Source organism: Podarcis cretensis (genome assembly GCF_951804945.1).
Source record: "Podarcis cretensis genome assembly, chromosome: 8".
Classification (NCBI taxonomy): Eukaryota; Metazoa; Chordata; class Lepidosauria; order Squamata; family Lacertidae; genus Podarcis; species Podarcis cretensis.
The window spans coordinates 64,197,311-64,212,693 of NC_137177.1; the positions used below are offsets into that span (position 1 = coordinate 64,197,311).

The 15,383-nt window shown below is 39.2% G+C and overlaps 1 protein-coding gene across 1 annotated transcript in view; it reads left to right on the forward strand.

The window, feature by feature from the left end:
* DPY19L3 (dpy-19 like C-mannosyltransferase 3) overlaps nt 1-15,383 on the forward strand; it is a 37,292-nt gene that overhangs the window by 3,060 nt on the left and 18,849 nt on the right. Inside the window, exons 3-10 of the mRNA XM_079988793.1 lie at nt 2,207-2,331; nt 7,837-7,927; nt 8,641-8,762; nt 9,632-9,777; nt 10,882-11,005; nt 12,072-12,206; nt 12,749-12,880; nt 14,800-14,901. Coding sequence (XP_079844919.1) covers nt 2,207-2,331; nt 7,837-7,927; nt 8,641-8,762; nt 9,632-9,777; nt 10,882-11,005; nt 12,072-12,206; nt 12,749-12,880; nt 14,800-14,901 — 977 coding nt within the window. The remainder of the gene's footprint in view (nt 1-2,206; nt 2,332-7,836; nt 7,928-8,640; nt 8,763-9,631; nt 9,778-10,881; nt 11,006-12,071; nt 12,207-12,748; nt 12,881-14,799; nt 14,902-15,383) is intronic.

A 15,383-nucleotide genomic window follows, 5' to 3' on the forward strand; every position in this document is an offset into this window, starting at 1 on the left:
TTGATTTGAAACCAATATAGTCTACATGGAGGAATAACTCTAAATGTAGTTATGGGCTGTATTTTCCCTTGGCATCACATTGTCTGTGGTTTTGCTGCTTTGTTGTCAGCAGGTAAATCACCTGTAATCGTGCACCATTATCAGGGACTGCTTTGATAAGTGCACATTTAGAGAAGAAGGCACGATTTAGATAACCCAAGCTTTAAAGTTAAAACAAGATTTTGGTGTGATTAATAAAGTCACCCTGCTTGTAATTTATTAGAAGGCATGCCACAAAGGATATTTCAAATAATTTCAGAATGAGAGGTGATGATTATCAAGACTATTTTGAGCTTATAAGCTTTTTACTGAACTCTATTATTGAGGAAGGGGCATAACACAAAGCAGATCAGAGCTTTCATAATGAGTACAAGAGCAATTAACTGTTCTTTGCAGAAGACGTAGCAAGCTTGAGAGAAAATAGTTAGCTCTGCCCCTTTCAGTGTTCCTGTCCTTCAGATTAACATCACTTAAAAGGGAATTACTTCGATCTAGACTAGAGAACCTGTGAATGGAAGGGAAATAGCTATTAGCACTGCTCCACAAATGCTTTCTGAAGAGTTAGAATCATAGAATTGTAGAGTTGGAAGGGACCACAAGGGTCCAACCCCCTGCAATGCAGAATTCCCCCCCCCCAACATGGGACTGCAACCCACAACCCTGAGAGTAAGAGTCTCATGCTCTACCGACTGCTACAGTAAACTATTTTGGACCTTAAGCTGCCCTCTATGTTGTGACTGGAACTGGGGGCAAAGTCCACTGCATGTGTATCTCATCGCAGATTCCCAATAAGGCCCAGGAGCAAAATGCTTTATCTATCTAGTGCTTGTCAATACCATACCCCACTGTGTCCTCAGTTGGCTTTGCCTGCCTGGAGTGTGTGTGTGTGTGTGTGTGTGTGTGGAAATCCCAACGTGTGTGGCTGGAATGCAGCCTACTTTACAAATGCAATGGATGTGACTTTTTTACACTAGCCCCATCCAGGTTGCCTGTGAGGGAATATGGCCATCCGAAAAATATTGCCCACTCGTTACAGAAGAAATATGCATATGCCCTAGATTTAAAGTGGAAGAGAAGGATAGAAAAAATTGCATAGATAGCTGCTTCTATATTTCCAGCAGAGGCCAGTAATAACCGTCTGCACTTAATGCCCATTATGAAGGAGATATCAGAGTATGGAGTTTTCTCTGTCTATCTGCTTAGAAGATTTCAGGGTTGTGTAACTTAGCATCCCCAATTCATTCCCTTTCACCCCCATCCACAACCAGAGCCTTTTCTCAATTCACCCACAGATGTTTTGTCTCAACTGTCTTATTTCAGTTGTAATTTCCCACAAATAGTTTTTTCCCCCCTTACTCTACCTGTTTAAATTATTAAATAAAAAATAACTTTCTCCTCCCTGCTGTTTTCCTTTCACTTTCCACCTCCATTCTGAATTAGGACTGCAATATTTTCTGCCATAGCAACATAACTGGCTGTTGCCCATTTGAGCTACCATGAAAAACTAGTGTAATTTTGATTAATATAGCAGCGAATGGAGTTTATTCACCCTGTACAGCACTAAGGTTGTTCTGAGTAGAAGGATGGAATTAACATGACTTCACTTAGGTTTGCTAATTTCAGTGGGATTTACTCATTGAGTAAAAGGATTGAATATAAAACAACCCTTGGTTCTTTTTAACAGCATTATAATAGATAGGTTCAATACATTTCTGCCTGTATAAGAGTTTGCACAAGTGAGAAGAAAATCTTGGGATTTAGCTCACTTGTCTCACACAGTGCCCTAGCACAATGCCTTCTTTGTGCAAAATACCCCCTTTTTCTGCATCTTTTGATACAACCCTTTTAAGAACCAGCTGGGTCAATTTAGTGCATTTTAGTGTAGATTTTGTTGTTTTATATTCTTTTGTGTACCACCTTGGGTGGATGTTTCTTTTGAAAGATAGGGTATAAATCAAATGAATACATTTTACATGTATTTTCCAGTGCCAGAACAATCCAAGAGAAATCAGTTTTCCCTCAGTTTTCTTTTTGGAAATCTGTTCTCTGTTTATGATACATAAACCGTAGCCAACATCTGGAGTGGATACTACCATCCATTTCAAACATATTGGAGGAGTTGTTTTGTTTTTGTTTTTTAAAGATTTATTAGAACTATCTTCTGCAGGTGGAAAATTGTGGAAGAAACTTTCACTCATCGTTGGTGGAATCGTTGGCATATCTCTGGGAATCTTCACTTCTGTTTATGTTGCTACACTACATGAAAATGATCTGTGGTTCTCCAACATCAAGGTAACAGAATGACTGATTGCATGATTGGTTTCCTAAGGCATTGTTCACATTGTGGCTTTTCAGACTTTTTTCTGCCGAGCTGTCCACAACTACCATATCATTACCTTTTTCTACATTGTTGATAATTTTACTCTCTCCCACATCAACCACCGTTCTTATCAGGTGTGTCTTGAGGACATACTGAGGTAGTGGAAAGCAGATAGCAAGCTGAAAGTAGCAGCTATGTTGATTTGTTTTTTATTTGTTTATAATAAAGCATCCTGGATTGCTCAGACTGAATGGTGGTTGAACCATGAACTGTATATACACTGTTCTTTTTAATTGGATCTTACATTATTGAGGGAGGAAGGTTAAAGCTTTAATTTCCCTTCAGAGAAGTTTTTATTTTTCATGGGTTCCCACGAAATACCACCAGTAAAACAGAAACTGGAATGGACTATTTCACTATACCATATATTAAAATTGTGCCACCGTGTTAGATGTGACTTGGGCTTAAGCAAGGTTCTTAAGTTTCCAGTAGATTTTCCATTCTGACTACGGCAGGTTAGTATCATATACTGCAGTAGCAGAATTCATCATGTGGTACATTAAAGTAGTTTCATCTAATGATGTCATATTAATAGCACCTATTTTATCTTTGACTCTATTAGGAAAAACTCAATTGCAATTTATTGTCAGCCCCTGCAAAATAAATCAGGGCTGGATGTGATAGAAAATCTGCCAAGAGAAGAATGAAAATTTCAGTCAATAACTTGGTGCTATCAACACAGATTTTTTTCTATGAAGAGACAATAAATGATTTATACAGAATAGAGGGTTTATTAGGAACACACCTTTTGCTTCTTCCGGGTCTTGCAAGTCTGTAACATCTAAAAATGAATTTCTTTGAGTCTTGGGCAAAACAAATGTGTGCAATTCATTTAGGTCCTGTTCCCAAAGTCCTGGATAGGAAACTGAGGCACAGAAATAATGATTTAGTATAGTCAAGCTGAGAGTTGAACCCAATTTCCCATGCCATGATTCAGCTTTCCAGCAATAGAATTCATTATTTCTATTCCAGCAAAGTCTAATTTCAGTACATGGCTAGCTGTTGTATATAAATCCGTTGCTTTCTTCATTCATCAAAGCTGAATAAACACTCCAATCAGAGCAAATGGGCTTGAGGTTAACCAGCCAAGAGTTCTGTGTGTATTAACTGTGTTTGTTGACGGCATGCTGTGCAACCTTGGTCACGTTAATGCAGTTATCTGTATTGAGCTTTCACTTTTATGCTTAAGAAGATTTGCTACGTAATTAATTGGATTTTATTTTTAAAAGCAATATTCTTTTATTTCTTTTTCTGGTGCAGTTTTGGTTTTTATTAAGCAAGCAAACAAAGAAAGCTGAAATACTTTCTTGAGTGTATTACATTGGGTTCTTTTGAAAGACAGTATCAAGCTTTGTTTGATCTAGTTCCCAAACTCTTCACTGATGTGGGACCCCAGAGGCATTTTGTTGCAGCACAGGATTCAGTTGTTAGCCTTGTTCTCTGATTGGAAAGCCATTGCCTTTCCAAGATTCTCTCATGTGCCTGAATTCCAGACAATCACCCACAAGGCTTTTGGGCTCCAAAGATCACTGAAAAACCAGAACCTTTTATAGATGTGAATGTGTTGAACATAAGTAGAATATTAATTTTGGAAGTATATTTTTACATGACTCTGTTCAAAATACCTTGCAACTGATCATCCTTATCTTCCACATAGAACCAAAGAATTGTAGAGTTGGAAGGGACCCAAAGGGTCATCTGGTTCAACCCCCTGCAATGCAGGAATAATATATTTGTGCTGATGTGAGATTGAGTTGTGTTTACAGAGGGAGAAGAGTGCACAATAATGGGAGATGTTTAGCTCCTTGCCAGTTCTCCAGCCTTTTGAAAAAAGGTGAATCCCTAGTTGGAGAATATTGTAAAAGAATAAAAAGATACAAGGGACAAGAGCCCCTCATATTATCCTGACAAGGTCTATACAAAGCTTTCGTGTAGCAACAAAGCATTAGAAACAACTAAAATCCCCGACGGCAGTGCAAGTGAGACCACTGCAGAAGGGGAAGAAAGGGAAGAAAAGAGAGTTGGGTGAAATATTTTAAGTCCACCTTTTGGAGATTTCAGCTGAGCTGGGCCTCCCCTCCACAAGGTTCATAGGTCTGCCCTGCCATGTAGCATCATGATGGTGGCAGTGGGAGATGAAGGCAGGAACTGGTGTCTGAATAATGCAGCAAAATGTTTTAAAGTGTTGATCCTAGTGTGGAAGGGGGCATCAGTCCTTCACTCCAGACAGTAAAATGTCTTGGACTTCTCCTACTTAAGAACTACCTGCCCTGAGGGTAGAAGAGAAAAGTCAAAAGAGCCTTTTGGAGGGGCTGAATGGAGGGACAGTATACTCCCCCCTCCTCTGCTGGTCTGCTCTACTTCACCAGAGTGCCAGTATATGCTGCTTTTGCAGCTATGCCTTGAAACCTCCCCCCTCTTACACATAGTCCTGCAGCACTCAAGTTTAGGCTTGGTTGCAAACCTTGCTGCACCCCCAGCCCCCAACTCTTCAGTACAATGTGGGAAGGGGAAGTTTAACCCCCCTCACTCTACACACATACACACACACACACACACACACAAACACTCCCTCCATCGTTAGTGGCTATCTCCTCCATCCTACCCCCACAACCACTATTTTCCTGACCCTGAGAGCTAGTTTAGAGGTAAAAGGTATGTTAAGCACACATAACGTATTTTCACAGACCCACAAATTGTTTCAGTCATACTCCTGAAAGCAGCATTTCGTAAGATTCCCCCACCACCAACGTTCCATTTCTGACCCTGGAGTGCAGGGTATTTCCTGTTTCCCTCCTCAGGCTTTCACATTGCCACCAATTTTATTTCATACAGATGAGTTCTGTTTCTCAGGCTTTGCTGAGAAAGAAACATATACATGAGCAGTGGCGTAGCGTGGGGGGTGCAGGGGGGACCGGCCGCACCGGGCGCAACATCTGGGGTTAGGGGAAATCCACGGGTTAGGGGGTGCAAATCCACGGGTTAGGGGGCGCAAATTACTTGCCTTGCCCCGGGTGCTGACAACCCATGCTACGCCACTGTACATGAGGGAACATCAGGGGCTGGTTTGTACATGCAGCTTCTTTACTTGATGAGTGCAATAGCAATCAACATAATTCATGTGCAAAACATCCATCACACAGACATAACACCACAGATAGTATATTCCTATTGATAAAAGGGATTGGCTTGTCACCACCATAGATAATAATAAAATATTCAGTAGGCATTTTGTAGTTTACCTCCTAGTCTTCTGTAATTCCTGAAGGGAATAATAATAATGGAGCAGGGCATGACTGCAAATATTTTTGTACTTGCAGCTGATCAGATATCTCTAGAATAATGAAGAATTCACTTTTAATTGCTATATAAGCATCAGGAGTTTCAGCAAAGCATCATGGGGTTCATAGAGTCAAGACTTCATAAAAACAAATTACATATATATAGAATGTGTATAGTAGTATTATCTAAATATTAGCCTTGAAATTTCAGCCCATAGCTCTTGCCACTTTTATTGACATTTGAGACTCTAGGAAAAGTATGAATCGCTCTAAAATTGGAAATGTGTTGTGAATGAGGAAAGCAGATGTTATCTTCGTATGAAACAGATGTAAAGCAGTAGTGTTTACCTCGTAAAGTATGGCATTTGGTTGAATACAGCTGGTGCCAGGCTTAAAGATTAATCACGTTTGATACAGTCTTGCTAATTAGATCCCTTTCAGTGCCCAGCCCTCCAGAATCAATTCCAAAATGTTTCAGAGTTTTCAAGTTTTAATACTTTTTGTAGTTGTGGGACTACCATAGGAACTTGAGTCATATTACTCTGTCATTGTGAACTGATTAAACAGAGCTTGCAACTTTCAGTATTTCAGGTAATTTAGTGAACACCCACTGTTACCCACATCTTTCAGCACACTACATAGCATACCCAGTCATGTAAAGTTGACGTGTATTTAATCTGTCATTTTAGTTCATAAGTGTTGATTTTATTTATATTCTGATTTTTTAAAAAATAAATAAATTGACTTTTATTGATAATTTTAATGTATGCCTTATATCTCTGTAAACTTCTTCGGGGTTTTAATTAAAATTAAGGGGCATACACATTCTGTTAAATAAAAACAAGGTAAGTAACGTTTAAAAGGGTTGCAGTATGAACCACCTGTCATTTTCTCTTTCTCCATTGGTTTGTCTTGGGATTAATATTGTTTTGGATAATAAGAATATGACTGTGCTTTAATAGTAAGTTAAGACCAGGGGTCAGCAAACTTTTTCAGCAGGGGGCCAATCCACTGTCCCCTCAGACCTGGAGGGGCTGGACTATAAATTTTTTTGGGGGGGAGGAATGAACGAATTCCTATGCCCCCCAAATAACCCAGCGATGCATTTTAAGTAAAAGGACACATTCTACTCATGTAAAAACACACTGATTCCTTTACCGTCCGTGGGCCGGATTTAAAAGGCAATTGGGCTGGATCCGGCCCCTGGGTCTTAGTTTGCCTACCCATGGTTAAGACCATTTCAATCAAGCCTTTCAGTGCAGTAACAGTGATTGGGTTGACTAAGAGCAAAGTTTTGAAGCTGCAGAATGAGGCATAGAAGCCAACACTATAATCTAACAGTAAAAACAATAAAATAGAAACAGGTAAAAAGTACTTAAAAACAAGGGGTAGCAGTCCATAAAAGCCCCTCAGACTAGGATAACAAATGCTTGCTGGAATAAAAACAGTTTAGCTAGAAAGTGGGAAGACAAAAATTGGTGAGTCAGACAGTTGCTAGCTGCAAAAAAGTATAAATGCATTGAAGACAGTTTTCACAAAGTTTCAGACCTGTATTTCTTCCTAAATTTGGGTTTTCTAAATTTAAATTGACCAGTGACAGTTCTAAGAACACATCTGCTCACAGTAAGTCTGTTGGTAAAAATCCTTGGCAGCTGACCTAGGCTGATACACAGAAGTAATATCTAGGAAATCATGTTACTTCAGTTTTTCCTTGTGATTTTTGCAGATACTTTGGCTATGCAAAATGAAATGGAGGTTTCAGCTGCCTTTCATGTCTTTATTAGTTTACTTTTTGGACTAGAGCCATAGTTTTCTGGTAGATTTGGACCTTGGAGATCTCTGGACTTAAATCTCTGGTGTGCCACCAACTCATCAAAATGTCCTTGACTAATCCCAACCTCACTTCCCTTTTGGTTAACGTAGGAAGGATTGCATGGTATTACTATTGCATGGTATTGTTGCACTGAGGAATGAGGTGAGGATTAGAGAGCAGTTTTCCTCTATCTCATAAACTGCTATTGTTGCTGATCTTAACTATGTTACACTAATTTTATTAAACAGGTCAGAGGCAGGCGATAGTAAGACAAGCATCAGGTTAAGTTTATTCTTGATCTTAACTGGCATGTTTCCTTCCAGGAGGTAGAGCGGGAGATTTCATTCAGGACAGAATGTGGCCTGTATTACTCTTATTACAAGCAGATGCTACAAGCTCCATCCATTCAACTAGGTATTGTAACTTTTATTTTCTGAACTGGATAAAGTACAAAAGGCTCTCAGAAGCACTACTCTTCTGTGTTTTTAAAGAGAATGCTGGATTATCAACTTCCATCTTCTGTTTGTCGGTGGCTTTTTATATAAATCCCAGGAACACAAACCAATTGTTAGTGGCAGAAGTGCTTGTCATACCTGGACGTGCCTATTGTTGCTAGATAGCATAGAATTTTAGGTATTACCTATATCAATGGAAGCATTACTTTCATCTTAAACTATATGGTTCAGATGATACTGATTTCTAAAAAGTAGACTCAGAGCCCCAGAGCACTCCATTTGCAATAAAAGCAGCACTATTTATTAGATTACTTTCCATGAATCTACTCCTGGACACACTTAAGTGGTAAGCTCCGTTGAACACAGTAGAACCTACTTCTTGGGATACACTGTCATATGTGGCTCCTAAAGAGGGGGTATTCTAACTCAAAAATAAGTGATGCAAATTGACTTACTTTCCTTAGACTTTCTCAAAGCATGTGCATTTTGACTGGTATCACCCACCAACCAGATCTAGTTCCTTGTAAGAAGCCAAATGACTTTAACAGTAGCAGAGCATATTTAATGAGTAGCATTCTAGTTTCTAACTTTAAATTCTCTTGCAGAAGACGTTTACATTTTAATGGCTTTTAAATGCAGGTGTGCCTTCATTTTATTTTCTTCTTTCTACAGGCTTACATCGCTTGATGTTTGACAATAAAACTGAGTCCATGAGGACAATTAACATACTTGAAAGAATGAATGTTTACCAAGAAGTCTTTCTCAGCATTCTGTATAGGGTTTTTCATATGAATGTGAGTGTTTAATTATAAGTCCCTGATAAATGCACAAGCATCTTGCCCAAGTCAGTACAGTGACAAGTTTTGTGAAAATTCGTCTTTACCCGGCATTAAGTCCCATTAAGTTTAATGTGATTTACTCTAGGAATTGTGTGTAAGGACCTAAGAAAAGCCCTGCTGGGGCAGGCCAAAGTACCTTGTTCTCACTGTGCCAAACAGATTCCTGTAGAAAACCAGCAAGCTGATCATGATCACAGCAGCTCTCTCCCACTCATGATCCTGAGCAACTGGTATTCAAAGGCATACTGCCTATGACCCTGACAGAAATGGATGCCATCATGACTAGTCCTAGTCAGAACAGGCCCATTCAAATTAATAAACCCAATTTAGACACATTCAATGGATCTTCTCTGAGCAGGATTGCATTGGCTACCACCCTAAAGTTAAACTGTGTTGCGCAAAGAAGCTTTATAGTAGAATCCTATATAGGTCCTATATTTCAATGGTACCTACTTCCTGAGAGCCAGTGTGGTGTAGTGGTTAAGAGCGGTAGACTTGTAATCTGGTGAACTGGGTTCGCGTCTCCGCTCCTCCACTTGCAGCTGCTGGGTGACCTTGGGCTAGTCACACTTCTTTGAAGTCTCTCAGCCCCACTCACAGAGTGTTTGTTGTGGGGGAGGAAGGGAAAGGAGAATGTTAGCTGCTTTGAGACTCCTTTGGGTAGTGATAAAGCGGGATATCAAATCCAAACTCTTCTTTTTCTTCTAATAAGTATGCATAAGATTGCAATCTCACTTTACAAACATTCTTATGATCGGAATTGTTGGTTTCATGCTAAGACTAGTACTATTTGTTTAATGGTTTCCTGTGTTCTTCCTTCACAGAATTTTTTTGAACCTGTTTATTTTTACATCTACACATTGTTTAGCCTTCAGGCAGTCTATGTTGCTGCTCTGTATGTGACCAGCTGGCTTCTCAGTGGAACTTGGCTTTCAGGTGTATTAGCAGCCTTCTGGTATATCACAAACAGGTGAGGATACTTCTGCAAATCCTCCTCTGAAATAATCCAATATTTGCCATGCTTTAGAAAAGAATCTATTCATTTCTTCAAGTTAGATTGCTGTATATTTTGGAAAGTGGTTTGCCTTCTTGCTGTGCATTTAGACACTTCTTAGGATATCATAACCAAGTTTCACATGATGGTTCCTGAGAACAAGGAGCAGGGTTTTTTGTCTGTGCTTTGATGGACTCTATTTTCAATCAAGATAGTAGACTAAGCCTTTCAAAACAGATTTTTTTCTTTTTTGTTTAGAATTCCCGAGCAACGCAACTGCTAGTTTTTTATGGGCAGATAAGTGTTGCGCTAGCAAAGGCATGTTGGTTTTAGCTCAAGACTTTCCTGTGTATGTGAATCTATTCCAGGGTGCCTCAGAATGGGACACATAATTTAGAAAAGATATGAGGGAGGGAGAATACATGGGAATAGAATGAGGTAGGTAGCCAAAACATAGTACAGAAAGCATTTGAACCTCTGGAGGCTCTGTATAAAAAAGAGCCTTTTCTAGTTTAGAATAACCCTAAGGGGAAAAACTTCCTTTTGTGTAGAAATGTTGAAAACTGGGCTGTTGGCCACTTATAGGTGCTTTAGTGCTGCTAAACATTTATTTTGTGCCATTAATGTCTAGACAGTGTAGGGAGCACAACATGACACAGTCAATAAGCTGTCAGTTAACTGGTTTTTAATATATTAATAAAAATAATTGCTGCAATATTTCACCGCAGAACATATTTCGAAGATGCTCAATGAAGCTGGCTGTATTTCCTTGACTAAACAGCGTGTGCCAATAATTCTTTTTTCTTTTTTTAATTTTACAAGTCTTTGGCATTTGCACATTGCTGTTCTAGATTTAGGTGATCTATAACAACACATCATGTTAACAGGGTCCCCCTCTGATTGAAATAAGATTATATCAGTTTACTTGTAATGCATTAACTGAATTAGCCCGAATGCTTTCTGCCATATTTGAAAATAGTGAAGTAATAGTCGATGTCCATTTTCAATGTTGAGATTTGCATCTTTGTAGAGGACTTGCCCGTTGTTGCTTATATGAACCTTTTGCTTTGTTTTCTGCAGAATAGATACCACCCGGGTAGAATTCACCATTCCGTTACGAGAGAACTGGGCACTGCCATTCTTTGCTGTTCAGATAGCAGCAATTACATTCCTCTTCAGATCTCATCTGCGACCCACTCATGAAGTGAGCCTTTTTTAAAAGCACAAAAAAGTTTTCTCTTTAAAATGTAATGATAAATGTTTCTAGAATAGCCAAGGTAATGCTGGCAGAAAATATATACCAGAAAATAATTATTGCTGTTCTTCCATAGTTAAATGTCAAATCTTTGATTGAATGCAGATGCTCCAATCCAGCTCAGAGCCACATTACACACAGAAACAGGCTTCTATGTTGTATCCTTAGTTGCGTGGGGAATTGCATGTGAAAATGCCTCCTGAGCACCCTATTCCACAACCTGATGCTGTAGGCATAGAGACCTTGTAAAAAAAAAAAAAAGCAGCAGCCTTGTTGGCTAGGTTATTTGGGAGAAAAAGGCGGTTTGGATTCTGTCCTCCCACTCCCCTTTCTCACTAGGATGATGGTGGTGGTGGTAATATTTTTAATATTTTTTTGTTTAAAAAAGGGTTTATTGCTGCACGTGTGCTCTGTTGGTTCAGAGCCAGAGAGTGTACTTTGAGATATGTCTACTTTGGAGTAGGGTTCTAAGAAGACGTCATTTTCCATTCGGCCCTGTATTCTTCACATAAAGCACTATTTCCAGTTGCAGTTTGTCTTTCGCCCAAATCTATGCCATTCATTTAGCTCTGTGGCAAAATTACATAATTTGCGTAATTAATTAAATAAGCTATGGAAATTACGTTGTCATGATGTAATTCCAACCCATTTATTTCACTGCAAAGGTAATTTAGGGTAAAGGAGGGGGACGTAATAGCATTTGCAGACTGAAAGCAACTGAATGAACTGATTTTTATTCTGGACATGGGACAAATAAGTGACCGCCAACCATTTCCATTCCTGTTTCTGTTTTCGTCAGAATGCTGCAACATCCCTATGTTTGTAAATAGATGCATTGTATTCTGAAATTATATATGGATGATGTATTTAATTTATTTTGTAACAGTCTGATTTTGGGGAATAGTTTTTGTTTAAAGCTGTTTGATACATTGAAATGCCCAGTAATCACTTTCCATTTTTTCCACTACGATCTTTCCTCATGTATCTCATTTAGCTTATGTTTTTGTTTTTCTAGAGGCTGACACTTCTGGCAGTATTTATTTCAACCTTCCTCTTCAGCTTGGCTTGGCAGTTTAATCAGTTTATGTTGTTGATCCAGGCATTGGTTTTGTTCACACTTGACTGTCTTGACTTGCTTCCTAGAGGAAAGGTAAGCTAATTGCTTAATGTGCCGCCATTGAAATAATGGAAAACAGTCACGTTTAGGTGTGCTTGATTGTATGCAGTGTTGCGGCCACTGTGTGTGATTGCAAAGTTTGGAAGGCTGTCTTCATTATGAGGAACTCTGATGAAATAATACTGTTCTTGATGCAAAGTAAACTTGGTTAAGTATGGATGTTTAGGATGGAATGTCTTGTTTTTCATATTTTTTAACTGAATACTAGAATCTTGACTTTCAAAGTGCCATAAAAATCTTAACTTGGCGTTGAGATATGGGAGTAGTAGAACTGTGTATCTTAAAGTACTTAACAACAATGTAAATCAATGTCATGCTTTTTGGGTTGTTTTATTTAATTTTTAACAAACAACCCCACAAAGATCTGCAGGCAAGCTCAGTTTTCTTGGTGGGTATTCTGCCTTCTGGTGCCATTTTCTTCATTACAGGAGGGACTGGTGTGAGCATTTTGCAAGTTAGATAATTCAAAAAAATGAAGCTGTGGCATGAACAATTTCTTATCATTATGTTTGTAGGTGACCTGGATCTACATAATACAGGTGGCAAGTTTGCTGCTTGTTTGCCTCCTACAGTTCTTTAATTCCATGATAGTGGGATCATTACTTATAAGCTTTAATTTGTCCACCTTGTTAGCAAGAAAACTCCAGGTATGTATTTATCATGGTTTAGTTTATTTTGTTAAAATAACAATTAAATAGGGTAAGCTGAAAAGTTGTCTGCTTTGCTACTTGGGTAATCTTCATAAAATTACACATGGTTAAATGCCTGCCACCTTTGATAAGCTGTGTTAGATGTTAGGGACTATGACTCATAAAGAGCAAGTCATGATCTCCACATCATTATAGGGAAATAGCCATGGTCAGATTGAAAGCAGAGTTGCTGATCAAACAGTATTGGGACTGGAACGCCTTAGTCCTTCTGTCTTCATGCATAATGAGCCCATGAGATGCTTTATGGTCAGGTATTATTATTATTATTATTATTATTATTATTTTAAATGAGATTCCCTCCTCCATCCTACTTACAATCTTGTTCAATAAGAACTGCTCTCACTGCAGAATATCTTCAAGTTTTCTGTTTTACAATCATTTTTTTCATTTGCTGTTGGAGACTCAGTGCTTTGAAAACCCTATTGGCTTCTCTCTTCAAAGATTTAATGCTATCCTGAAAGGAAACCTGAAACTACCTTGATTCACTAGCATCAGTACAGCAGTAGTTTTTAAATTAAAATTAGCTGGACAAGTAATGCTCAGTAGTGTAGTTTGCTGTTTGATAGATGCATTATTTACAAAAAACAGGGGGAGAAGGAGAAATGGTTTTTTTTCTTCTGTCATGTCCTCTTATTTTCCGTGTTCCCTCGTTCATTCCTACTGGCAAGGAAAAAGCTGCAAAGAAGAAAATTCAACCTGTGAAGGTCATTAAAAGATGCTAGCATCTGGCACTGGCCTCCTGCTTTGGATTTCCACCATGCTCCTGTGCCTTCTTACCCAGAATGCTGAGTGAGCCCCTCCTTGTCCCTTGCAGCTGCTGAAAGCTGATGACGCTCAAGGAGCTCCTCCCCACCAGCAACTGCTGTTTTGAAAGTATCCAGAAAGACCATCACCAAACTCCCAAATAAATCTAGTCTCTACCAGTGCCAGAGGGTGAAAGCAGTACTTTTTTTAGGGCGAAGCCTCCAGAGGGGACCACCTCTAGAGGGGCTTCAGTCTAAATCTTGTTCAGCCTCAAGGGTGGTACCTGTCCCCCTTTCATCTTGGAGTGGTTCATTCCAAATAGGTCAGTCCATGTCAAAGTAACAGAGTCATCAAATTGGCCAAACAGCACAATGTTTTCTCACAGTTCAGCCTATGGAAATGTTAAAAGTTCCAGTAGTGAATGCCCCAGTGGTGGTGCTCCTATCAAGCATCGTATTATCTAAGGACAATGACATGTGTCTTTAGGACACAGTGAAAAGACCAAAGGGGCACTTAATGGGTCCCATGAGACCTCTGCACCGGTTCTCTAGGCTGCTTCCACTGGAGCTCCTTTTCCCAGGGCCTCCCTCCCAAGGCTGGAAGAATTAATGCAAAACAAAGAGCTTAATGACAGAACCTTACATAGGCTGTGGAAATCTTCATCTATATTCACAAGGCACTATGAAGTAGACATCTTCACCTCTTCAAGGAGAGCTTTTGTCAGGAGTGGGCTTCAGCATGTCCTCCCACAGAAATTTCAGCTATAAGCACCATGATTGGATTTACCCGACAGTTAGGTTAGCTAGGACATTATCACATCAGTAATGGATGCTTCTTTTACACCAAATTTTACGTACTCACTGTGGATTTTCTTTTTGGCTTGGAGTGAACGAGGCATCTGCGCCACAGCCTGGTGAGTCAGTGCACATTCATACAAACCATGCAGGATAGGACTTCCTTGAATACCTTAAAATGCAAGTCCCCTGTCTTTTCTGGAGGGATTAGCCCCTTAGTAATCAATGCCTCATACACCCCAAACCAGAGAGAACATTCACTGTGAGTGCCCAGTGTTCCTTTGCAAACGCTAAAATACCATTGCTTAAATTTTTCAGAATAACCTGAAAACTGGTGGCTTCTTTAGCAGGCTTGGGAAGCTCTTCCTTCACGTACTCTTAGTGCTGTGCTTGACATTTCTTGTAAATAATTTTATTAAGGTGAGTAAATCCTTTTTTTTCCTATCTTTTTTCCAATTGAATCTGTATAGTATCTTGTTCAATATGTATAACAGATTTACAGTGCAATACTATGTTTGTTCGCATATTATATGCATTGGTTTGTAACCTTAAATGGCTTTATGTGCAAATTCATAGTGAGTTTGTAAAGAAATTTTGTTTCTTATTTGTCTGTACAACAGACAAAATTGAATTTAGCATTCCAAATGTGTTCTGCTTTTGCAAATGCTTTGCTTTTCCCTAACATTGTATAGCTACACATACAAATGGAATATGTAGCTTTACATTTGGGATGCCTAAATATACAATGAACTTCAACTACATGCCCATGTTCTGCTTTCTTCTTTTCACATCCTTCCTCAGTCAGTTTAAACCAGGGGTGGGATACTGGGTCCAGCCAGAGGATGGATCTCAAACTTGCCCCGTCTCTGCACACCTACCTGTCAGTCACCTGATCTAATATG